The sequence below is a fragment of the Sphaeramia orbicularis genome, chromosome 9 (assembly GCF_902148855.1).
Source record: "Sphaeramia orbicularis chromosome 9, fSphaOr1.1, whole genome shotgun sequence".
Taxonomy (NCBI): Eukaryota; Metazoa; Chordata; class Actinopteri; order Kurtiformes; family Apogonidae; genus Sphaeramia; species Sphaeramia orbicularis.
In genome coordinates, this window is record NC_043965.1 from 331,127 (window position 1) to 356,879 (window position 25,753).

The following is a 25,753-nucleotide window of genomic DNA, read 5'->3' on the forward strand; positions in this document are numbered from 1 at the left end:
AAATGCACACCTATAAATCAGACTATTAAATGTTATATATTGATTTATTTTTCTGCTCTAATTTGATTTTATTTTTGTAAATCAAGGTCAGCCCTAATCATACATATTAAATAATCATTCATTTTACATTTTTTTAACCCTTTAAATGATCTCTTTTCATCATGATGTCACCACATTTTTTGATGCAAAAAACACAAAATATGTTTTGGTTTTTTTTTTTCAAAATACTACATACAAATTGGATCACATTATTTGATTTTTGCAGCCTGGCATATGTCAATGATTAACAGCAACATTAATAACGTTAATAAATTAATTTAGCCCCTCCCCTCTCAAATGAAGCCCAGATCTCAGTAAAAGCAGGATTTATGCCTTAAAGGCTTTGGATCCAAAACAGTGGTTCTAATGTTAGAAACAGTGCATTTTAGGCACACTTGGCAGACAGACGCTAGTCTGGTCATTTTCTTTTGTTTACAATGTGCACATTTTAGTTGGTGGACAGAATTTTAAAGATCATGCACAAATGAACAACTTTTGAATTCTAACCTTATTTAAATTGTGAAAAATATGAAGTTTTTTAACACAAAGTGCAAAGTGTGTGTAAAAAGCACACCTGGATACCAGAGGGTTAATACTAGTTATTATTGACTTCATGGAGATAATATGAAAAAAAACCCTATTAATTACAGTCTAATACAAATTGGCATTTGATTTACTCTGAAACATGTTAGTGCAGATCAGGTTTATTAAGAACAGCAAAGTTACAGTAACGGTATGAAATGCACAGTCTGAGACGCTGCATTAGTGTCCACTGTGTCGTCTGATATGGAACTGAAACAGCCAAACCCATGAATATACAAGAGAACAGCTGCAGAAGAACTGTCCACTGGAGTGACCACTGGAGTGACCACTGGAGTGACCACTGTGCATGAAAGGGTTCAACTGAGGTGGGACTTGTGCGCTCACCTTCAGCCGATCCTCCTCCCGCCTCAGGTTCTCTGCCTGGAGCTCCGCCCACCTCGGCTCCTGGAGCTCCGCCCACCTCGGCTCCTGGGATCCACATGTCGACGCCTCCCGGTCGGATTCTGGACTCCCCTCAGAACCGAACGCTGACCCGGGCCCAGCTGTGGACAGGTAGAAGGTCTGGCCCTGGGACTCGGCCCCGTCTTCCACGTCCTGCAGTGGGACATGAGATGGAGGAGGACACGTATTGGACACGTCAACACGCTGCAGTCAAAGCGTCCACCATGTTGGAGACGTTTCGTAAACTGATGATCCCTCCATTTACAACCAGGTTTAGATTATTACCTCCACCAGGAGGAATTGTGATCGCTTTGCTTTGTGTGCGTGCATGTTTGTTTATTTGTTTGTTTGTTTGTTTGTTAGCAAGATAACTCAAAAATTTATGGACGGATTTTCATGAAATTTTCAGGAAATGTTGATACTGGCACAAGGAAGAAATGATTACATTTTGGTGGGGATGGGAGGGGGGCTTGCATAGTAATCCTGCTCAGTACGAGAGGAACCGCAGGTTCAGACATTTGGTGTATGTGCTTGGCTGAGGAGCCAATGGTGTGAAGCTACCATCTGAATGCCTCTAAATCAGAATCCTGCCTAGACACTTGCCCCCCCGGCCCCCCCACCCCAACACCAAAATTTAATCATTTCTTACTTGTGCCAATATCAACATTTCCTGAAAATTTCCTGAAAATCTGTCCATAATTTTTTGAGTTATCTTGCTAACAAACACACACACACACACACACACACACACACACACACAGCAGGCAGATCTGTCCTGGCACAGGTCTGCACTCTCCAAGTGCTTTCCTTGTTTACATTGAATTCTGCTGATTAAGGACGGGTTCATGTGTTTATTCTAAAGTCGTTCTTTGTCTTTTTCATCATTTTTGTTTTCATGTCCGTTTTCAGTTTCTCTGTTGAACCTCCCACCTCATCTTTCTTGTGTAGCTCCTCCCATATCCTCTGTAGCTCCTCCTCTTTCACTCGTTGTGACTCTTGTTTCCTTTGCAGTCCTGCCTCACTCTGCCTGAGCCCCTCCTCTTTGTGCTGCAGCCCCTCCTCCTTCTGCTGTAGCTCCTCCTCTTTGCGCTGCAGCCCCTCCTCTTTGTGCTGTAGCCCCTCCTCCTTCTGCTGTAGCCCCTCCTCCTTGCGCTGCAGCTCCCTCCCTGTCCGTCAGAGGAGTTGAACGTTAACTTGTTGCTTTCGTGTCTGGACTCACTGTGACCGTGGACTTGACTGACTCAGCTGTTGGAGGTGCAGCTGCTGTTGGTCCAGCCGACGCCCCCTGTCCTCCAGACCACGCCCCCTGTCCTCCAGACCACGCCCCCTGTCCTCCAGGCCAACACACACCATCTGAGGCAGATTCAACAGTAAATCTGAATATGTTCTGTGCGTTCAGTCTTATAATGTTGGGTTTTTCACAGGTCACACTGGTGGTTGCTATGGTGATTCCTCCCTTTGCATTATGGGAATAACACTGCATTTGACAGTTTTCTTTACTGTTGTTGATTCGTTTGTTAAACAGAACCTTCATTCCTGAACCTTCCACATGTAGTGATTCTTTGAATAATGATGTGAACACAGTCTGATTTAGTGTACATGATGGAGTCAGTGTGTGTCAGTGTTTGTGTGTGCGTGTCTGTGTTTGTGTGTGTGTATGTTGTACCTGTTTGTGTTGGATCTCTCTGTCCAACTCTGTCAGTTGTTCTTTCTTCTTCTGCTGCTGCTGACTTAACACTCCAACCTCCTACAGACCATGAATGCACCGTCAGAGGTCAATCACAGGATGTGTTCTGTGTGTAGTTGTTGTGTAGCTGTGTTTACCTGCTCCAGATTGTGTAGTTGTGTCTTCCTCTCTTCCACCTTCGAACTCAGCAGGGACAGAAGCTCAGAGTTTTCTGAACAAAAATCAGGTCACAGTTGAGTTTTACACCAGTCAGCTGATTCCCACAGGAATACAAGTGTGTGTGTGTGTGTATGTATGTGTGTGGGGGGGGTGTTAGTGTGTGGTGGTGTGTTCATGTGTGTTGTTGTGTTGGTCACCAGTGACAGTGACGTTAGTCCCTGTAACAGATACTAACGGACATTACACACACCTACAGGATCAACAGCAGTTAATGAAAAATGAAACTATGAATATAAATATGATCATGTCAATAGAACATGTTTATGAACCACAGACTATAGTCGTACTCCACCACCAGGAGGCGCCGGCATCCACCTGAAATATGTTCTTTCATGACCTCAAAGAACTCTGGAGCCTTTGTTTCAGCCTCAACATATTTACTGAAGTTTTATTTTAACGGTCACCAGTGGTCGAGCAGTAACACTATGTGCTCCAAAAACAGTCATTTGGACTGGACCGTCAGAGGGCATCACAGGTGTGGTGAATTGAACCCTCATCCTCTTGAGTTCTAGACCTGATCCTGAACCCACTGAACTACAAGGAGACCATGGTCTGAGTCACCTGTCCAGGTCTGACTGAGCGACGTTCAGACCAACTGAGCAGATCAGAGTCATGTGACAGGAAATGGTGGTGAGACTGTAAAGGAGTCCAGACCTGAACCTGAACTGGGTCAACCTGTTGGATTCTGAATCAGCTGAAACTACATGAAAAAAGTCTGAGAAGAAAAATTGGTCCAGTGTGGATGTGACCCTGTGACCTTTGACCTCCTGAGCAGGTCCACATCCATCTGATCCACTAGAGGACTGGATCGAGTCCTCCGCCAGAGGACCGGTCTAGTCCTCCACTCATCACTACTGCCTCCTTCTTCTGTGGTGTCAGTAAAGGTGGAGTGGCTCATTGGGAGTTTGGGGAGGATTCCTGATGTTGTGGCACATGTCAGTCTGGACTTTGGGCCGGTATAAAAATAATAAAAATAATGTGGACACTTCTGTGTCACTTCTCCTTCTTCTTCTTCCATTTGTCCTCTGTTCATCTGACAGAACAGCCCCTCCATCACAGTAGAGTCGATGGGTTTGACCATCAGAGGGAATTCTTCCCTCCTAAATGCTTATGTTGGTTCGGCTCACCAGTGGTCTTTTCTGGAGTGGTCTAATTAAATATCCATCAGGATAGGGCCAAGTGTCAGTGGGTGGAGATGGAGGAGGAGTCCAGTCCAGGTGGAGCCAAAAGGACTGGGTCAAGAAAAGGGAAGATACTGAAGAGTTTAGTGGTAAATCCTGGTGGATTTACCTACTGGTGCCACACACACCCCGTTTGAAAATCTGCTCTGCAGAAAAAAAAAAAAAAAAAAGGCCACTCTGACCATGAACCAAACCCTGATCTTCTACATTGAAATCCAAAGTGTAACCTGTGGAGCTATATCCCCATGAGCCTACAGTAGACCTATGTTGTATCTGATTGTCTTGGTACTTTTTTGGGCTGTGACGTTTATGTTTAACCTTCAGGGTTCACTTAGATTCAAGTGTTTGTTGTGTGTGAAATACAACCATAATGCACTGTATGTTCTGTAAACAGAGCAAGGAGTCCTACTGAGCAGGAATGATATCACATATATATGTAAATATAAGGATATCTCACACACACACACACACACATATACATACATATATATATATATATAGATAGATCGATAGATCGATAGATAGATATCCCTTTCATTTTTTCTGGATCCACCACTACCTAACAGTAGAACACCTCTCTGTTAACTTTCTAACATACACCTGTACTTATACCCAATAAAAGGCATTGTTATCTGCTGTTTAATTTATTCAAATTCCTCCTCCATGGAGGAAGTGGGTCAGTTTGGACAGGAAACTCCTGGGCTGAAACGGGTCCACTACAGCCCTGGGTGTCAGGTTGGTCCATGTCAGGTCTTTCTGTGGGTTTTCATCAGTGTTTGAGTCTCTGACACAAACTACCACATGTTCATGTCCTGTTTGAGTCTGTTTGTCTCTGTGGACGTTGGACCGAGTCCTGGTCTGTGAGTCCAGGTCTCTGAGTCCTGGTCTCTGAGTCCATCAGGACTGAAGATGGTCCAGTGGTTAAAGATGTGGCCTTTCCACCAGGAGACCAGGATTTGAGTCCCGGAGAAGGCGTCCTCAGGCCAGAGTCTGTGTGTGTGTGTGTGTCCAAACTAAAACTAAACAACAAACTGAAAAACCAAACTCTAAAAAACTAACAAACTGAAAAACCAAACTTGCGAAACAAACAAACTTTGTGTTCGTCAATTTCCACTTAAGAATTTCTGAATTTCCACTGAGGACTGAAGGATCAACAGCACACAGACCAGGTCAGTACCAGCCCCGGGGGTTGGACTAGCTACAAAAGTAGCTAGTCCAACGGGCAAACAGAGTTTTAATTAAACCACATTAGTCAGAATAATTTACAGTCTGTTTTATCTCAGATTTGGTCTCATTATTAAACCATGGTCTGCTCTAGTTCTCACACAAATATCTAAACAAACTCAAATGTACATCAAAACTCTTCTACATCTGGAAAACCTGTTCAATCACTGACTTAGACCCTTTGAATGGTTTTAAGTGACTTCTGGTGGAACAGAGCAGGTGTGGCAGCAGGACCAGCTCCGGTACTGGTCCAGAAAAACCTGCCCTTAATCTAAGAAACTAAACTCAACTAGAAAGGAACCAACGCAGACATGTTTGAGGACACGTCTGCAAAGGGTAAGAAGACAAGACTGAGGAAAAAGACGGAGCAAGACACGGACAAAGAACACGGATCAGACAGAGACACGAGACAAAATGGCGGCCGTGAAGGAGGACGATACAGCTGACGACACTGAGGACAATAGTACAAGACAAATGACATCATGAGTGAAGGACAAGAGTCTACAGGAGGACATGAAGAGAGAGAAAAAACAAAAAAAGAGGACATGAGACAAAAAAAAGAAAAAAAGAGAAGGACATGAAGAGACAAAAAAAAAGAGAAAAAGAGGACTTCCATCAGACATCAGCCTGAAGCTACAGACACAGGGATGGGCCCGGCACCTGGACCTGGACCTGGACCAGGTGGAGGACACTGACAGTTCAGGTTGAATCCAAGATGGCAGCATGTCTTTTGTTTGTTCAGTGTCTGTCTGTGTTTAATCTATTTTAATGGATTTTATTGCATTTTACATGGTTTCAGAAGTTGCAAATTATATTTTTTTCCTGAAATACTGCACAAACTTTTGAGGACTGTGGACTTTCTATCTGGTTTTGGACTAACTTTATCTGCTTTGAGCTGGGCCTTCCAGCCTGAGCCTGCTACATCTCTCTGGAGCCTGGGCTACCTGGCCTGAGCCTGGGCTACAGCTGTACTTTCCACCCTGAGGTCTGCTCTGTTTATTAATATCCATTTCTATCATTGCTGTTGAATGTTGGAAGCTGTGAACAATGGCATTGCTCATAACTTTTTTATGTCTACTGGTTGTTTGGAACATGGGAACAAGTAATAGCTGATGGGGAGGTACTTCCAACTATCAGTTCAGGATGTGGGACATCTGCACCAGAGGCTCTGCTGCTTCTCTTGCTGCTGTGCTCCGTCAGTGATCACCTGCTCAGTTGGTTCAGGTCTCATGCTTATCTGCCCTGCCCAGGGATCTACCTAGACTTCAAAGTTTTCTTGCTTTATATAAACTTAATTTGTCCCTCAATGAAAGGCTGTGCTCCACCTCAACACTTCAGAGGGCAGACTCAAAATGTAACCTGAAACACAGATAGTTTATTCTCTTCCTCTTCCTTTTATCAGGCACTGTGCAGCCAAACCCTGGCCCTGGGCTGCAGTGTACCCACACTCCCTCTGACTTTAAATCAATGTCAGGTCTCAAATTTATTCATCTTAATGTGCGCAGTTTGTTATCCAAGATGGATATGGTCAGGATTTGGGTCAAATCAACAGATGCAGATATTGTCATAATTTCTGAAACTTGGTTGACTAAATCTGTTATGAATGAAGACACTAACATAGCTGGATACAATGTTTATCGCACTGACAGGCCCAGGAAAGGTGTCAGTGTAGCTATTTATGTTAAATCAAGATTTGATGCTTCAATTGTTCTTTCTGAATATATCTGTAAACAAATGAAATTGCTGGCTTTAAATGTGGAAATTGCAAATTGCCTCTCAATAACTGTAGTTGGGTGTTCCAGGCCCCCATCAGCCTCCAAGGAGGCATTACAGTCCTTAAAGCAGCTTTTGTCTAGATTCAATTACAATGAACTGTTTATGGCTCGAGATTTGAATTGGGACTGGCTAAATACAGTTTCTGATCAATTTAAATCTTTTTGTGACTCCATTAATCTCACCCAGTTGATCAACCTACCCACTAGACCAAATCTTAAAAGTCCTGATAAGTCTTCTTTGATCGACTTAATCTTCACAAACGTGCCTCATAAATTCTCATCTATGGGTGTCTTCTGCAATGACTTGAGTGATCACTGTGTTATTGCTGCTTGTAGAAGCACTAAGATCCCCAAAAGTAAACCACGTATTATTTGTAAGTGAAATCTTAGACTTTTTAATGAACAAGCTTTTCATCATGACCTGTCTGTAGTTGATTGGAGTAACATTGATCTAGTGCCAGATGTAGAGCTAGCGTGGACATTCTTTAGGGAAAGTTTCATGCAAATTGTAAACAAACATGCTCCCTTAAGGAAATACAGGGTGAAGGGGCGGGACAACCCTTGGTTTTCTCTAGAATTAGCAGATATCATCCATGAGTGAAATGTAGCATGGGCCACGGCAAGAAAAACTGACTCTGACTGGTCAGTTTTCCGACAGCTAAGAAACAAATCCACTTCTTTTATTAAGAAGGCCAAATCAGAATATTATTTATCTGTCACCACTGAGAATATTAATAATCCAAAAAAATTCTGGAAAGTGATTAAGTCTCTGAGTGTACATAAAAGTTCTCAGTCTCTCCCTACATTTGTTTTAGAAAATTCTGTCCCAGTCTATGATAGAACTGCAGTTTTAAATTGTTTTAACAAACATTTTAGATCATCTAGTTTTTTATTTGAAACATCAAAAAGGGTCTCAGTGAATTGTTGCTCAAATCCCCCAAAGTTCGTAGGAGACCCTTTTAATTTTGTCCCTTTTACTGTCCAGGAAGTTCATCAAGCCCTCAAAACTTTAGATGACAGAAAACCCCCTGGACCAGATCCGATAGAGCCTTACTGTTTGAAAATGGCGGCTGACTTTGTGGCAGAGCCTCTTACAACTCTTTTTAATCTTTCAACTGAAAACAAAGACGTTCCTTCAACCTGGAAATCAGCGTTTGTTCTCCCTCTATTAAAGGGAGGGGACCCTGCAGTCCTAACAAACTATAGACCAATTTCAGATTTATGCGTCTTGGCCAAAATTCTTGAGTCTTTAGTGTGTGATCAGTTCAAAGACTTTTTGCGCTCCAATGTCATCCTGTCTAAATGTCAGTCAGGCTTTAGACAGAAGCACAGCACCATCACAGCAGCTATGAAGGTTGGAAATAACATGACTGTTGCACTGGATAAAAAACTATGTTGTGCTTCACTCTTTATTGACCTGTCAAAAGCATTTGACACCATCGATCCTGCAGTTTTAAAGAGTAAACTTCTGTGTTCAGGACTGTCAGGACCTGCAGTTGTTTGGTTCATAAATGACCTCAGTGACAGGACTCAATGCATTAAATATGATGGACTGTGTTCAGAATATGTCACTGTCCACAAGGGGGTGCCACAGGGTTCTATACTAGGACCCCTCCTTTTTATTATTTATATAAATGACTTGGGGCACAATGTGTCTAATGCTGATATGCATTTTTATGCTGATGACACAATTATTTACTGCTGTGGATCAACTCTTGCTCAACCCATAGAACACTTGCAGAAAGCTGTTGATACTGTCCAGCACTCACTTCTTCAGTTGAAACTTATCCTCAATACTGAAAAGACTAAGATGATGCTATTCTCAAACTCTAAGAAGTGGCCTAAAACTTTCCCAGTAGTGTGTACTTTAGAGGAAAATGTCATAGAGATAGTTCATGTGTAGAAGTATCTTGGTGTCCTGATTGATGACTCCCTCACTTTCAGGCCTCACATTGAAAATCTGCTGAAGAAGTTAAAGCTTAAACTGGGCTTTTACTTTTGAAACAAGTTGTGTTTTTCTTTTGATGTAAAAAAGCACCTTGTCACTGCCACTTTTTTTTTATCAGTGTTAGATTATGCAGATGTACTTTATATGAACGCATCGTCTAAGTATCTTCAAATGATTGACACTGTCTATCCTGCTTCTCTGAGGTTTATTACAAATTCTAAAACCAGGACACATCATTGTGACTTGTATTCCAGAGTGGGCTGGCCTGTCCTGTCCACTAGGAGGCTGGGATACTGGTATACCTTCATTTATAAGGCCATACTTGGACTACTGCCTTCCTATATCTGTAGTTTAATTACAAGAAGAAGTGTTGATTCTTACTGTCTGTGATCGAATTTGCATTTATTCCTCTTTGTGCCATTTGCCCGTACAGAGCTGGGAAAAAGGGCATTAGTGTACTCTGCTCCGTCCTCATGGAATATGTTGCTAAAAGACTGGAAACTGTCTGAACTGATCTCCCTGAATGCTTTTAAATCCAAACTCAAAGTGCTGGAGAACAACTCAATGACTTGCAGGTGCTTTTCATAGGTTGACTTGTCCTGTAAATTATTGTTTGTTGTAACTGTATGAGGTAATTGTATGTTGTAACTATGTGTTGTGTTTCATGCTGTCTCTTGGCCAGGACTCCCTTGAAAAAGAGGTTCTTAATCTCAATGGGATCCTTTTCCTGGTTAAATAAAGGTTAAATAAAAAAAATAAAAAAATTCGGTCACCTACCAGAGGACTGAATCCGTCGGGGCTCTGCTGTGGACGGACATGTCCCTCAGAAGGACACAGCACAGACCAGAGGACACTCTACAGTTTATGCTTCGGTAAAATGTGGGACTGAACAACGGAACAACAGAAAAAGACACCAGGACTGAATCTGGGACAGACTCAGAGGATTTGGTAGGAAGACCCAGACCCATGTGGACAGGGTAAGTAGATCTGAACCCTTTCACCACTGATGTAAACATACACTGAACCTTCATTTGACTGGTATTTAGCTACTATAAGGCCAATACTACCTGTCCCCCTTATGTATTTATTTATTTATGCATTTATTTATTTCCTGTGGAAGTTGTGACTCCCTGATCCTGCTGTTTGTGTCACGTATGTTTAGCCATGTTTGTAGTAAAATAAGAAAAATAAAGTTCAAAAAAATGATATAATACATTTTGGAACCATATTTACCAGTACATCCAAATGGACCATTTTCAGAGCACATACTACAGTTGTACTAGTCCACCACCAGGGGGCGTTGAGAACCAACCAAAAAGTCTGTTCACACAATCTGAACCAGGTCAGGGAGGCGTGGTCAGTAACCTAAAACACTTTGAACATGTTGTCATAAGTGATCGTGTTTTGTTCCGTGCTGTGTCGTACCATTAAGCTGCTGCTGATTGGCTGCTGTTTCTTTCATCACTTCTTGTTTGAGCAGTTGTGTACGGCTGTGCTCCTCCCGCTCTGCAGTTAGCTCCGCCTCCACAGCTGACAGACATCTGACACACAAACACATTCACCTCTACAGCAGACGTTGGTCGTCATGGTGTCACAGGTTTAAGGCGCTCACATTCGGTCTTTAACATCTGTTTATATTTCACCAGAACCGATGGAACTGTGACGTGGAGAAGTCGCCCCCTGGTGGACGTTCCACCGGCAGGGCTCTGTAACTGTGGGCGTGTCTCCGTACCTGTGGGCGTGTCTCCTCCTGGCCTCCAGGTGTTTGCACTGCTCCTGTAGGCACCTCCTCTCCTCACTGCTCCTGCTCAGCTCCTCCTGTAAGTCCTGAACAAACAACACCTCCTCAGGGTCAGGGTTTGGACACCCCCCCCCCCCCCCCCCCCACACACACACACACACACACGCACACGCACACACAGGACGTCCCAACACCCCTCACCCTATTGAGCCTTTGCACCGACGTCACAGTTATCACGTGACTAGGAGTGCAGCGCCATGGTGAACGGCAAAAGCAACACAGCAAACAAATGAATGAGTGGCAGATTATGTCTACTGCAGTGAAAATAAAGTTCTGGACTTATCCTGCAAAGTGACTCACCTTACTGGACGGCACAAAGAATGCTATTTGGAGAAGCTACCGATACCAGGGCTAGCTACTGACCCATACCTTCTGCCTCCTGATGTGTCTACGGATCTAGCAAAGTCCTCCAGTCTACTGGAGTTTAAGTCACACGATCTGTTCCATTCTGTTCTAAATGCAGTGTCCCCGTACACAGGTGTGATCTAAAAGCAGACTACAGTCTGGATGATCCCAGTTCTTAGTCTCAGGTTTGATTACACAGTCGCTGTACTGCATTCACGGCAGAGGAATGGATCTCATTATGCTAAAGGACAGATACAGCTAACATTAGCTAGCTAGCTGTGTATGTTTTTAATACATTTCCTCATCATGCCATCCAAACTCAAACAGACTGGAACCAAAAGCAGCTCTAGTGAACCAACACTGTGTAATACTGTTAGTGTGTGTCCTCAGTATCCTACAGTATGAGCTCTGCTGTTGAAGTGTCTGTCTTTGTACTGTCTACACAGTCATATGAACAGTTCCACCACTAGAACAGATGGAACAGCATCAGGATAAGAACAGGAGGACATAGAACAGAGTGGAGCTGGTCCAAAGGCAGACACTCCAACAACAGAGCTGATACTGAAGGGACTGATGACACACACTGGAACACAGTGGATCATAGGAGTTAACCCAGTCTACCACCTAGCTTGCATTTGGTGGAGCTAATGTGCTATGGACACAAACAGAGCCTGTTCTGTCTGTAATATCAGGTCCATCAGATCCAGGCTCTGTCTGGAACCAGCTGAAACCATGGATGGAACTGTTGTGTGCGACCACTTGACATGTAAAGCAGGTTAAAAAACAAACAAAAACGACAACGATCAGATCAAATTCTATATTAGCCGGTTTGCCGTCCAGTGTGCAGTCTGACACTTCCGCCATCCGTCATGGCGCACGTTTGTGGTGCAAACAGAGTGTGACGTAACGTGCAAAGGGTCAGTACACTCATGAAACAATTAAACAACCCATCACCACAAGAATCACATGTTTAAACAGGACAATATGTAAATGGTTAAAATTACTGACGGACATTTTGAGCCACAATAAGAGGACGATTCTTCAGTGTTTTGTGAGTCTTCTTCACTTACCTGCAAATCTATTCGCTGTTGTTCTGTCTCTTTGAGACATGACTCAACCTTCTCCCTGTGGGACTCAACTTCCTGTTGCAGAGCAACCAGCTCCTCCTTCTTCCTGTCCACCTCCTCATCCATTTTGTCCAGTTTGTCCTTCGTCGTCTCCAGTTCGTCCTTCGTCGTCTCCAGTTCGTCCTTCGTTGTCTCCAGTTCATCCTTCTTCCTGTGGAGTCTCTGGAGGTTCCGGTTGCGTTTGGTTTTCAGATCTTCCAGTGTCTGTTGCTCTGAAAGCAGCTCCTGAAGAACTTGTTTCAGCTCTGATCAAAAACACGACAGAGCCGTTACACAGAAAATCATCACTTTGAGTCAAATAAAAGTTGAGTCCACGGTCTGTGGATCATCTACGCATCAGATGAAGACACTATGGACAGACCATCAGCTTCTGCAGAACATCTGGACCCTGTAGGATCTGACTGTAACTGGTCTTTTATCTTTAATCTTCACTTTAAGGCTCATTACACCTCATCACCCGCCCTTGTTTGTGATTGGTCAGCTGGTGCTAACTCTGCCCCTGTTACCATCCTGACGATACCTGCTTGGTGTGAGCTGATCTCCGTCTGCAGGGAGGCGAGTCTCTGCCGGTCCTGGGTCAGAGCTGAGACCGTGGACCTGGTCTGGACTGCCAGCGCCTCCTGCTGTTCAGACAGTTCCTACACATGGACAGACGGACACAGGACACCCATGAGGACGGATTCTGCCCATGAGGACGGTTTCTGCTCGTGTCTCTACCTCGGACCTCCTGGTCTTCAGCCCTAACAGGAGGTCTGGATCTGCAGACCCAGGTGCAGTGGACATCTCACCTGGACTCTGGCATGGAGTCGTCTCTCCTGGTTTCGGAGCTCGTCCCCCGTCCTCAGGGCGGATGTGGTCTCGTCTCTGATCCGGATCAGACTCTGCTCCTCCTGCTGAACCTACACAGACCACATGGGTTCTTCATGCCGGCTCTAGTCCTGGTGGATCTGAGATGAACGGGTGAGTTTACCTGAACGGGTGAGTTTACCTGAACGCCCACTGAGTCCAGATGCCGCTGAGCTTCCAGACACTGAGAGGACACCAGGGACAGCCTGAAAATACAAACACAAATAAACAAACAAACAAACAAACACAGACATGCAAGTAAACAAAAAATCAGTCCTGTGTGGTGTCGTCGTCGTACCGCTGTCGGACCTCCTCTGAGTCTTTGTCCAGCCGTTGTTTCTCCTCCTCTCTGATCTTCAGCTCCTCCTCCACCTCCTTCAGCCTCTGCTCCTCCGTTCGCCTCCTTGTCCTCAGCTCCTCCTCCTCCTCCTGCAGCTCTCTACACAACACACACACACACACACATACACACACTGTCAGCGGGGTCAGAGGTGACAGGTCAGAGGTGACAGGTCAGAGGTCACAGGTTCCAGTGTTTACCTCAGATGCTGTTGGCTTTCTGTCACAGCGGTGGTGTGATCTTCAGCTCTGAGCTCCATCAGCTCCACCTGAACCAGAACCCACCATTACATGGAGGTAGATGTTCATTTACAAGAAACCACTGAGTTCAGAACGTTGGTTAAAAAACAGCAGAACAAACAGAACTGAACCTCAACCACGGTTCTGTTTCAGAACCGACAGCATCAAACATATTTATGAAACTAAGGACAAAGGACTGTTCAGTTCAGCTTCAGGGTGCTCTTCATAACATCTGAACGGATACTCAAACTCAACTCAAGCCACTCAGTTCATGTAAATAAAACTCTGGTGACCTGGTCCCTGCTGGTCTGGATCCGGCTCCGAGCCTCCAGAAGGAGTCGGTCGGCCTCACGAAGCTCAGCTCGTCTCTTCAACAGCGTTTCCTCCACACATTCCACCTCCTCGCACAGCAGCTTCGCACGACTGAAGAAAAAACACATGGACACGGGTAAGGAACCCAGTCTGAGATGTCCCACGCACCCTGAACGTCCCATCGACCCTGAACGTCCCATCGACCCTGGACATCCCACACACCCTGAACGTCCCACCGACCCTGAACGTCCCATCTACCCTGGATGTCCTATCGACACTCAACGTCCTACCAACGCTTTACAGCCCATCAGTCCTGGACGTACCTCCAACCCTGAACGTCCCACCAACCCTAAACGTTCCATCGACCCTTAATGTCCCACCGACCCTGGACTTCTCATCAATCCTGGACATCCCTCCGACCCTGGACGTCCCACCAACCCTGGACTTCTCAGCGACCCAGGACGTCCCACCCACCTGTGGCGTCTTAGTGTCTGTCGCAGTCGTTTCGATTCCAGACGTAGTTTCTTCTTCTCTTCATCTAGTTTGTCTGAATCTCTGTTGTCAAACTGATGCATAAAGAAAAAGTATCAGCTGTGACGAACAAGGTGAGAGACATGTCGTACTAAACATTTACAGGTTATTTTTGGGTCAGATGATGCAGGTCTGAACAGGTCTGGGTCAGACTGACCAGGTCTCGGTGTTCAGGGATGTTACAGTGAAGAGCAGCGCCCTCTGCTGGAAGTGAAGCACTAAGCAGACAGGATGGACACACCAGAGGTGTCTGTGGTCCACAGAGACTGTAACCAGGACCGGGACCAGGACCAGGACCGGGAGGAGGAGTCCTGTCAGGGTCGCTCCACTCTGATCCTGCAGATGAAGTTCACAGTTCAGATTTTTCAGATTTTCTGTGATTCAGTGTCTTTACTGATTATTTTTATTTTGGTGACACTGTGACTCAGAGCCGGACTTGGACTTGGATCCACATCCTGTCCCAGGTCTGGTTCTGGACTTGGATCCACATCCTGTCCCATGTCTGGTTCTGGTATGGACGTTTCCTTCAGAACCGTCAGACTATGGTTGGACAGAAGATCCTGGACCACAGTCATGAGGTAAAGACTGTCCATCACACACTGAATCTCCCAGAGTGAATCTACCAGAGTGAATGCATCACAGAGTGAATCTACCAGAGTGAATGCATCACAGAGTGAATCTACCAGTGAATCCATCACAGAGTGAATCTACCAGAGTGAATCCATCACAGAGTGACTCTATCAGAGTGACTCTACCAGAGTGAATCTCCCAGAGTGAATCCATCACAGAGTGAATCCATCAGAGTGAATCTATCCCTGGGTTGAACACAGACCAGTGTAAAGGTGGTGTCAGTGCCTGGTGTTGTACCTGTGTCCACGTTGACCCAGGGTCCTCCTCCTCCTGCAGGCGTTGTGTGCTGCTGTCGCCCCCTGTCAGGAGAACTGAGGTACTGCAGCCCTAGACCAGAGTCCTGGGTTCCCTGAGAGCCCAGACTGGGACCCTGAAACAGAAACCACCGTTAAACTCAGAGCATCTGGACCACCACATCCTCCATTTCAAAACCACTTTATCTACAGCTCAGGCTTTGATGTAGCTGAACTCTGCCCCAGCAGGACGTTGGCCATTTTGGTTTCAGTATACAATGTTTGACCTTTTCATTTGCAGCCCCATATTTAACTTCTAAAACAAATGAAACCGAAGCTGAAGACGTCCACGTTAAAGCCAACAGGTTTAATGAACCTTCTTCTGTTTCTACTGTTCATGGTCCTACAGTCAATGAGAAACTGATGGTTGACGGTTTCCAGCAGTAAAAGGGTTACATGTTGTTGGAGAATGCGGGCATCGATCCCGCTACCTCTCACATGCTAAGCGAGCACTCTACCATTTGAGCTAATTCCCCTGGTGTACACCTGTTTATATTTGGAAGCTGAACGGTTCAGTTTACACTATATTTAGGCTTCGTCCTCTGAAGCTTCTGTTGTGACGTTGGCTGAAGCTGATCCGTCGGCTCCATCTGTTTATGTTTTAACACTGATTCAGATTCAGACTAACACCACTCTTTAAAACAGCTGCATTTATTCTTCATAAAACATAAAAGAGCTTCTGCTTTTACACGTGTGCTGTTTTTAGTATTTACTTCAGCTTCAGTTCATGTTTCTGCTTTACATGGAATATCGAGAAAATGTCAAAAAGTGTGTTGTGCTGGGTTCGTCTCCTCGTCCACATGTAGAACCACATGTAGAACCACATGTGAGCCGTGTCTTGGTTGTGTTTTTTCCTCCATCTGTGTTAATGGTTTGTGTTGTGAATCATATTTGGACCATATTTGATGTCGGTCGTTCGTTTATCTGAACGTCTCAGATAAACTCAAACAGTCAGACTCACACTGAGTCCAGGTACAAAGCACCACTGGCCTCCATCTCTGGTCCTGGTCCCAGTACTGGTCCTGGACCTGGTTCTCAGATCCTCCACAGTCTGTGTTTGTTCAGAGACTCCGCCCACATCGTCTGTTTTCTGATGAAAATAAATGAACAGAGAAAAATGATGATAAAACAGTTCTTTGACCAACGCAAACGTCCTGTTAGTTTGTTCAGACTTTGATGTCTTTAATTCACGTCTGGACATTTTCTTTCCAACATTTTTTATTTCATGCATTTTCTCATAAACATTTTCCTAAAGGCCTGAAAACTTTATCAGAACGGGGACGACTTTTCCAAACTTTCACAAATAAGTGACTGTAACTGAGTCGAACTGAATGTCATCAGTAACACAACACTAAGGATCAGAGGTCAAGGGTCATGGGTCCATACCTGGGTGTTGATCAGATCCACGCTGTGGTTCATGTGTGTCAGCTGTTCAACAGCTGATCTCAGCTGATCCGCCATCAGCTGGTCGGACTCACACATGGCCCTGCTGAGCCGCCGTAGTTTCCTGTCCATGCGCTCCATCGCCCTCTGGTGGCTGTCGCTCTGTGAACGAAACTGGAAAAGCACAACTGTCAGAGTGTCACCTGAACCTTGAGCCTTTAGGTCCAAGTCTCACAGGAACCATTACCAGGTTTACTGTTCTGACCCTGTGACCTCTAACCCTGTGACCTCTGACTCTGTGCCCTCTGACCCTGTGACCTCTAACCCTGTGCCCTCTGACTCTGTGACCTCTGACCCTGTGACCTCTAACCCTGTGACCTCTGACCCTGTGACCTCTGACCCTGTGCCCTCTAACCCTGTGCCCTCTGACTCTGTGACCTCTGACCCTGTGACCTCTAACCCTGTGACCTCTGACTGTTACCTCTGACCCTGTGACCTCTGACCCTGTGACCTCTGACCCTGTGCCCTCTAACCCTGTGCCCTCTGACTCTGTGACCTCTGACCCTGTGCCCTCTGACTCTGTGACCTCTGACCCTGTGACCTCTAACCCTGTGACCTCTGACTCTGTTACCTCTGACCCTGTGACCTCTAACCCTGTGACCTCTGACTCTGTGCCCTCTGACCCTGTGACCTCTAACCCTGTGCCCTCTGACCCTGTGACCTCTGACCCTGTGACCTCTGACCCTGTGACCTCTGACCCTGTGCCCTCTGACCCTGTGACCTCTGACCCTGTGCCCTCTGACCCTGTGACCTCTGACCCTGTGACCTCTAACCCTGTGACCTCTAACCCTGTGCCCTCTGACTCTGTGACCTCTGACCCTGTGACCTCTAACCCTGTGACCTCTGACTCTGTTACCTCTGACCCTGTGATCTCTAACCCTGTGACCTCTAACCCTGTGACCTCTGACCCTGTGACCTCTGACCCTGTGCCCTCTGACTCTGTAACCTCTGACTCTGTTACCTCTGACCCTGTGACCTCTAACCCTGTGACCTCTAACCCTGTGCCCTCTGACTCTGTGACCTCTGACCCTGTGACCTCTAACCCTGTGACCTCTGACCCTGTGACCTCTGACCCTGTGCCCTCTGACCCTGTGCCCTCTGACTCTGTGACCTCTGACCCTGTGCCCTCTGACTCTGTGACCTCTGACCCTGTGACCTCTAACCCTGTGACCTCTGACTCTGTTACCTCTGACCCTGTGACCTCTGACCCTGTGACCTCTGACTCTGTGCCCTCTGACCCTGTGACCTCTAACCCTGTGCCCTCTGACTCTGTGACCTCTGACCCTGTGACCTCTAACCCTGTGACCTCTGACCCTGTGACCTCTAACCCTGTGCCCTCTGACCCTGTGCCCTCTGACCCTGTGACCTCTGACCCTGTGACCTCTAACCCTGTGACCTCTGACCCTGTGCCCTCTAACCCTGTGACCTCTGACTCTGTGACCTCTAACCCTGTGACCTCTGACCCTGTGCCCTCTAACCCTGTGACCTCTGACCCTGTGCCCTCTGACTCTGTGACCTCTGACCCTGTGACCTCTAACCCTGTGACCTCTGACCCTGTGCCCTCTAACCCTGTGCCCTCTGACCCTGACCTGTGACAGTAGGGTGTCTCTCTCCTGCTGGACGTCCTCAAGCCTCAGGTGGACCCGCTGTAGCTCCGCCTCCTGGAACACGGAAACAAAACATTTCACAAAATCAGTGTCACAAATCAGGACCAAGACCAGGTCTATGTGAACTCATACAGACCAGGTTCTGCTGGATGAGTCTGCTTCTGGTCTGGGATCGTTGTAGACCGTCTCTGAGTCCCTGAACCTCCTCCTTCAGCCTCCAGTCTGAAGCCAGCTCCAGATCCTGGTCCTGGTCCAGCTTCTGGTCCTGGTCCAGCTCGACTTCCAGCTGAGAGGTGTGGTCCTTGTTCTGCATCCTGCTGGTCCTGGTCCTCTGGGTCTCCATGCAGAGACCCAGATCCTGAGGACTGACCCAGAACAGGTTTAGGTCAGTACCTGAACACATCAGTCTGGCTCAGGGTTTGATCTGGATCAGGTTGTGGTCTGGCTCAGGTTGTGATCTGGATCAGGGTTTGATCTGGATCAGGGTTTGATCTGGATCAGGTTGTGGTCTGGCTCAGGTTGTGGTCTGGCTGAGGTTGCGGTCTGGATCAGGTTGTGGTCTGGATCAGGGTTTGATCTGGATCAGGTTGTGGTCTGGATCAGGGTTTGATCTGCATCAGGTTGTGGTCTGGATCAGGTTGTGGTCTGGATCAAGGTTTGATCTGGATCAGGTTGTGGTCTGGATCAGGTTTTGATCTGGATCAGGGTTTGATCCGGATCAGGTTGTGGTCTGGATCAGGTTTTGATCTGGATCAGGGTTTGATCTGGATCACGTTGTGGTCTGGATCAGGGTTTGATCTGGATCAGGTCTGTCAAATCCATTTTTAGTTCCAGTTCCACATTAAATAATGACAAAAACAAACTTGATGTTTCAATGTGATAAAAGTCCACTTCCATTCTGAAAATGTTTCATATTGTCCAAACTATAATAAACTAGTGCAGTTTGAATACTATTCGGCCTCAGTTTATTATTTACACATGTTCATTCTGACGTACGGTCCCAGTGGATCTACAAACCCATAAAACATTTAATAACAGACAGAATATTGGTTCAATTACATGTATTTCTATTAAAACATGCCATGTTGTTCATATTTGTTCAGATTATTCACATTTTTTGTGAAAGGATAATTTGTAAATAATTTTCATGTAATTAAACACTTTTAAACAAACACATAAAACTAAATTTGTGGTTGTTTATCATTATTATGTTATTATTTAACTGGTTCTGATCCACTTTAGGTCATACTTTTCTGATTGTGGAACCTGAACTAAAATGTTTTCTTTGTTCAGTGTAATTTTTGTCTTTCATAAATTCTGCCGGTGGGTCGGATTGGCTGATCTGGACTCTACATCTCCTCTAGATGGAGATGTCTAAAAAACTATGGATTTTATAAACCTTGGTTCCAAACATGTAAACCTGCAGAATTCTACTTCCTGTTCCTCCAGATTCTACAAACCACATGAACACAGAGAACCTGAACCTGCAGCTGGAACACAACAAGGACTAAAAATAACTCCCAGTCACCAGGGGAATTAGCTCAAATGGTAGAGCGCTCGCTTAGCATGCGAGAGGTAGCGGGATCGATGCCCGCATTCTCCAACATTTAACCCTTTTACTCCTTCAAACAGGTCTGGTTTGGTGAAGGTCCGTCCACATCAGTACTGAACAAGGTTCGAATAGTTTTGGATTTGTCATTCTAGTTTAGTTTTATTTACTCTTGACTTTTAGTTTCTCTAATTCAGTTTGTTTTAATTTGTTTTTAGAGCAGATTTGCTAGTTTTTATTAGTTTTCATTTTTTTCTAAATGCTTATTTTTTTAGTTTAGTTTTAGTATTAATTTTGGTTCAGTGGTCTCTTTTCTCTTCTTCTCCGTCGTATTCAAATCAGTCCCAGACAGGACTCTGCTGCTTTAGTCTCCATGTTTCCAGGTAGAGTGGGGACCAGAAGACGACTGGAAACCACAAGTGAACACAAGTGACGGACCAAAAAGTGTCGTATGGTGCTGTTAGCTAAAATTGCTAGAGCGAAATAAATCGATTTCATATCAATCTTACACTGACAAAGACAAAAACGAAGGGAATTTTATCCATAATTTTTATACGTTTTAGTTAGTTTTGTAAACACACAATACAGTTTCAGTTATTGTTTTTTCTTTTAATTATAGTTTTTTATTTATTTTAGTTAATGAAAATGTTTTTACAATTCTAGTTTTCGTCATTTCATTAGTTTTCGTCAACGATAATAACCTTGGTACTGAACCGGAGGGGTTGGTCCAACAGCGACACTGATGGACGAAGAAAAAAACACCAGGTTCCTCAGTTTGTCTGGTTGTGTCTTTGACTCGGTCTTGTTCTGTCCCATTGGGTCGGTTCATGGACAGGCTGAGCAAAGACCAGAGGTCGTGTCTCTGAAGGACTGAAACATAAAAATGATCCGACGTGGAGTCTGAACCTCTTCTGAGGTCTATAAGAGAGCACATGGAGAATGCAGGCATCGATCCCGCTACCTCTCGCATGCTAAGCGAGCGCTCTACCATTTGAGCTAATTCCCCTGTAGCCCCTCTAAATTCCTCATGCTACTGGATCTCTTGAGTCTGGATCTCTGGTTTCGACCTCAACTTCCTAAATATAAATCTGTGATCTGCAGCTCCGGTACCTGATCTCATCTAGGCCTCCATGAACCTGCTGGTCCTGGAACACTGAGGCTGTGATCTGGTCCAGTTGGCTCCTGGTCTCTCTCTGCAGGGTTCTGGTCTGCTGTACCTGGGTTGTGGTCTGGTCCAGGTGGGTCTGGAGTTTGTGGACCGTCTGCTGTAGAGGTACCGTCTCGTCCTGCAGATCAGGGGATGAGGGTTTAGAACCACAGAAGGAAAAAACCAACAGCTGAGATTCAAATGGTCTGCGTTGAGTCTGTGACATCATTAAAGTAATAAACATCTACTTATCTGAGTTTCAACCCTTAAACCCAAGAAACAGTTCCAGGTCTACAGGAGACCTCCATTTGTACATGAATCAGAAGTTTACAGACAAACTCTTACAAAGGTAAACCCTCGACGAGGAAGGGATTCGAACCCACGCGTGCAGAGCACAATGGATTAGCAGTCCATCGCCTTAACCACTCGACCACCTCGTCTGATGGAGGACCTAGTTCTGAACCCAACACAGACCACATGGTTCAGTGATGGACTTTACAGACAGCTTGATCCGAGAACTTGAAGTGATCCACCTAACACTGTTTGAACAGACCCTGTGACCTCTGACCCCCAGACTCAGAGGTCATCAGACCAGGAGGACGGCTGGTTCTGAACAAACAGGTTCGAATCCCTTCATCGAGTCTTTACCTGATGGTGGTTGTTCAGGTCTAGGATCAGGTCTGGACTCAGGTCTGGGTTCAGGTCTAGGATCAGGTCTGGACTCAGGTGTGGGTTCAGGTCTAGGATCAGGTGTGGGTTCAGGTGTGGGTTCAGGTCTAGGATCAGGTCTGGGTTTAGGTCAGGGTTCAGGTCTGGGATCAGGTCTGGGTTCAGGTCTAGGATCAGGTCTGGGTTCAGGTCTAGGATAAGGTGTGGGTTCAGGTCTAGGATCAGGTGTGGGTTCAGGTCTAGGATCAGGTGTGGGTTCAGGTCTAGGATCAGGTCTGGGTTTAGGTCTGGGTTCAGGTCTGGGTTTAGGTCTAGGATCAGGTCTGGGTTTAGGTCTAGGATCAGGTCTGGGTTCAGGTCTGGGTTTAGGTCTGGACTCTAACTACCTGCCCCACAGTCAGCTGACAGATCAGCTCCTCCCTCAGGTGTTGAAGCTCCGCCTCCAGCTCCACCTGTCGTCCTCTGAGAGTGTGAGCCTGTGAATGCAGCTCAGACAGCTCCCCCTGCTGGACACACAGCAGCTGGACACACACACACACACACACACACGCACACACACAGTGTTAATGGGAAACTGAGGCACATCTACATCCATTTTACTAATAATAATGTGTGTGTTTTGGGGGTTTTGACTAAAACCTGTAGATACTGAAACCACTGAAAGAATGAGATTAAACAGACAAAACAACATTAAAGACAAAACTGATGTCAAAGAGAAAAACAAAATGAAGAAAAATGTTGTATGTATGTATGTTCTGTATGTTCTGTGTATGTTCTGCATATACTCTGTGTATGTTCTGTGTATGTTCTGTATGTTCTGTGTATGCTCTGCATATACTCTGCGTATGTTCTGTGTATGTTCTGTATGTTCTGTGTATGCTCTGCATATACTCTGCGTATGTTCTGTGTATGTTCTGTATGTTCTGTGTATGCTCTGTATGTTCTGTGTATGTTCTGTATGTGTTCTGTGTATGTTCTGTATGTGTTCTGTGTATGTTCTGTATATGTTCTGTATGTGTTCTGTGTATGTTCTGTATGTTCTGTATATGTTCTGTGTATGTTCTGTGTATGTTCTGTATGTTCTGTGTATGTTCTGTATATATGTGTTCTGTGTATGTTCTGTATGTTCTGTATATGTTCTGTGTATGTTCTGTGTATGTTCTGTATGTTCTGTGTATGTTCTGCGTATACTCTGCGTATGTTCTGTGTATGTTCTGCATGTTCTGTGTATGTTCTGTGTATGTTCTGCGTATACTCTGCGTATGTTCTGTGTATGTTCTGTATATGTTCTGTATATGTTCTGTGTATGTTCTGTGTATGTTCTGCGTATACTCTGTGTATGTTCTGTATGTTCTGTGTATGCTCTGTATGTTCTGCGTATGTTCTGCATATGTTCTGCGTATGTTCTGCATATGTTCTGGGTATGTTCTGCGTATGTTCTGCATGTGCTGTGGTCTTTCCATGTGTTCTACCTGTGAGTGTGTGTGCTCTCGCTCCTCCAGCTGTCTGCAGTGTCTCTGACTGTCCTCCAGGTGGAGCTGCAGACCCTGGTTTTCCATCTTCAGACTCTGAATCTGCTGCTCAGCAACACGAGCCTTAAAACAACAACAGCACCATGTCAGATGGTGAAGAGTCAGATGATGAAGATGATGATGCAGAGTCAGACTGATACCTGGTCCCTGAGGCCTCTGAGGTTCTGCTGAAGTCCACGGATGATGTCCTCCAAGTCCCTCTGAAGGACCTCGTTCACCAGGATCTGACCTGGACCACCAGGAGACACAGGAGGAGATGGAGGAGGAGGTGGAGGAGGAGACGGAGGAGGAGATAGAGGAGGAGACGGAGGAGGAGATAGAGGAGGAGACGGAGGAGGAGACAGAGGAGGAGATGGAGGAAGAGATGGAGGAGGAGATAGAGGAGGAGATAGAGGAGGAGATGGAGGAAGAGATGGAGGAGGAGACAGAGGAGGAGATGGAGGAAGAGATGGAGGAGGAGACAGAGGAGGAGATGGAGGAAGAGATGGAGGAGGAGACAGAGGAGGAGATGGAGGAAGAGATGGAGGAGGAGATAGAGAAGGAGGTGGAGGAGGAGATGGAAGAGGACACAGAGGAGGAGATGGAGGAGGAGACAGAGGAGGAGATGAGACGGTACCAGGAGGAGGTGGAGGTTCCTGAAGTTCCTCCAAACTACACTTGTGTCCAAACTCTTTTTTTGTTGTTGTTGTTGTGTCCAAACTCTTTTTTTTTTGTGTGTCCAAACTTTTTTTTTTAGTTGTGTCCAAACTCTTTTTTTTGTTGTGTCCAAACTCTTTTTTTTTGTTGTTGTTGTGTCCAAACTCTTTTTTTTTGTTGATGTGTCCAAACTCTTTTTTTTTGTTGTTGTTGTGTCCAAACTCTTTTTTGTTGTTGTTGTGTCCAAACTCTTTTTTTTTTGTTGATGTGTCCAAACTCTTTTTTTTGTTGTTGTTGTGTCCAAACTCTTTTTTTTGTTGTTGTTGTGTCCAAACTCTTTTTTTGTGTGTCCAAACTTTTTTTTTTTAGTTGTGTCCAAACTCTTTTTTTTGTGTCCAAACTTTTTTTTTTTAGTTGTGTCCAAACTCTTTTTTTGTTGTTGTGTCCAAACTCTTTTTTTTTGTTGTTGTTGTGTCCAAACTCTTTTTTGTTGTTGTTGTGTCCAAACTCTTTTTTTTGTTGTTGTTGTGTCCAAACTCTTTTTTTTTGTTGTTGTGTCCAAACTTTTTTTTTTTTTTTGTCCAAACTCTTTTTTTTTTTTAGTTGTGTCCAAACTTTTTTTTTTGTGTGTCCAAACTCTTTTTTGTTGTTGTTGTGTCCAAACTCTTTTTTTTTTTTAGTTGTGTCCAAACTTTTTTTTTTTTTTTTTTGTGTCCAAACTCTTTTTTTTTTTTAGTTGTGTCCAAACTTTTTTTTTGTTGTTGTTGTTGTTGTTGTTGTGTCCAAACTCTTTTTTTGTGTGTGTGTGTGTCCAAACTCTTTTTTTGTGTGTGTGTGTGTCCAAACTCTTTTTTTTTTGTGTGTGTGTCCAAACTCTTTTTTTTTTTTAGTTGTGTCCAAACTTTTTTTTTTTTTTTTGTGTCCAAACTCTTTTTTTTTGTGTGTGTGTGTTCAAACTCTTTTTTTTTTGTGTTGTTGTTGTGTCCAAACTCTTTTTTTTTTTGTTGTTGTGTCCAAACTTTTTTTTTTTTTGTTGTTGTGTCCAAACTTTTTTTTTTTTTGTTGTTGTGTCCAAACTCTTTTTTTTTTGTTGTTGTTGTGTCCAAACTCTTTTTTTTGTTTTTGTGTCCAAACTTTTTTTTTTTTTTAGTTGTGTCCAAACTCAGTCCGGTCTCCACTCACCATCCGTCAACTGCTGCTCCAGCTCTTTGATCTCCTGCGTTTCTATGGCAATGCGTGACAACGTGTCGTCGAGGCGACCCTCCAGTTCGCTCTGCTTCCTGTTCATGGTGACCAACAGCTGGTTCTGGACCTGAGAGAGAGAGGGACGGGTCAGTCAAGCTAATCCTGTGGGACAGTGGTACCTGGTTCTGGTCCTGGTCTGGACCAGAGCTGCTGAGCCTGGAGGTGTGGGTGTAGCCCCCCTCCCCTCCATCAGACGAGGTGGCCGAGTGGTTAAGGCGATGGACTGCTAATCCATTGTGCTCTGCATGCGTGGGTTCGAATCCCATCCTCGTCGACTTTTTTCCTGTTTGTGAATAAACCTCAGTTCTCACAGATTCATGACATCATCAAACATGAAGTCACTCGATGGTGCTGTTGAACCCTGATGAACATGTAGAGGAACCGTCCTGAACCCACAGATGGGC

General features: G+C 45.0%; 1 protein-coding gene and 5 non-coding genes across 6 annotated transcripts in view; 2 read left to right on the plus strand and 4 right to left on the minus strand.

Annotated features, from left to right (window-relative positions):
• The window catches only part of cntrl (centriolin), a 36,423-nt gene that overhangs the window by 1,525 nt on the left and 9,145 nt on the right, over positions 1-25,753 (minus strand). Inside the window, exons 13-38 of the mRNA XM_030143476.1 lie at positions 25,287-25,416; positions 23,609-23,697; positions 23,409-23,531; positions 22,323-22,457; positions 21,231-21,406; positions 18,708-18,936; positions 18,554-18,625; positions 16,908-17,078; positions 16,483-16,611; positions 15,466-15,598; positions 14,756-14,934; positions 14,542-14,633; positions 14,049-14,178; positions 13,717-13,784; positions 13,475-13,615; positions 13,319-13,382; positions 13,119-13,229; positions 12,851-12,968; positions 12,274-12,575; positions 10,790-10,884; positions 10,483-10,598; positions 2,848-2,921; positions 2,690-2,770; positions 2,265-2,376; positions 1,954-2,189; positions 967-1,176 (exon numbers count right to left, since the gene is read on the minus strand). Of these exons, the coding sequence (XP_029999336.1) occupies positions 967-1,176; positions 1,954-2,189; positions 2,265-2,376; positions 2,690-2,770; positions 2,848-2,921; positions 10,483-10,598; positions 10,790-10,884; positions 12,274-12,575; positions 12,851-12,968; positions 13,119-13,229; positions 13,319-13,382; positions 13,475-13,615; positions 13,717-13,784; positions 14,049-14,178; positions 14,542-14,633; positions 14,756-14,934; positions 15,466-15,598; positions 16,483-16,611; positions 16,908-17,078; positions 18,554-18,625; positions 18,708-18,936; positions 21,231-21,406; positions 22,323-22,457; positions 23,409-23,531; positions 23,609-23,697; positions 25,287-25,416 (3,516 nt within the window). The remainder of the gene's footprint in view (positions 1-966; positions 1,177-1,953; positions 2,190-2,264; positions 2,377-2,689; positions 2,771-2,847; positions 2,922-10,482; positions 10,599-10,789; positions 10,885-12,273; positions 12,576-12,850; positions 12,969-13,118; positions 13,230-13,318; positions 13,383-13,474; positions 13,616-13,716; positions 13,785-14,048; positions 14,179-14,541; positions 14,634-14,755; positions 14,935-15,465; positions 15,599-16,482; positions 16,612-16,907; positions 17,079-18,553; positions 18,626-18,707; positions 18,937-21,230; positions 21,407-22,322; positions 22,458-23,408; positions 23,532-23,608; positions 23,698-25,286; positions 25,417-25,753) is intronic.
• Positions 15,925-15,997, minus strand: trnaa-agc (transfer RNA alanine (anticodon AGC)). The gene has a single exon. It is a non-coding gene; the product is annotated as a tRNA-Ala (tRNA).
• trnaa-agc (transfer RNA alanine (anticodon AGC)) lies at positions 20,102-20,174 on the plus strand. The gene has a single exon. It is a non-coding gene; the product is annotated as a tRNA-Ala (tRNA).
• trnaa-agc (transfer RNA alanine (anticodon AGC)) lies at positions 21,054-21,126 on the minus strand. The gene has a single exon. It is a non-coding gene; the product is annotated as a tRNA-Ala (tRNA).
• Positions 21,626-21,707, minus strand: trnas-gcu (transfer RNA serine (anticodon GCU)). The gene has a single exon. It is a non-coding gene; the product is annotated as a tRNA-Ser (tRNA).
• trnas-gcu (transfer RNA serine (anticodon GCU)) lies at positions 25,542-25,623 on the plus strand. Its single transcript has one exon. It is a non-coding gene; the product is annotated as a tRNA-Ser (tRNA).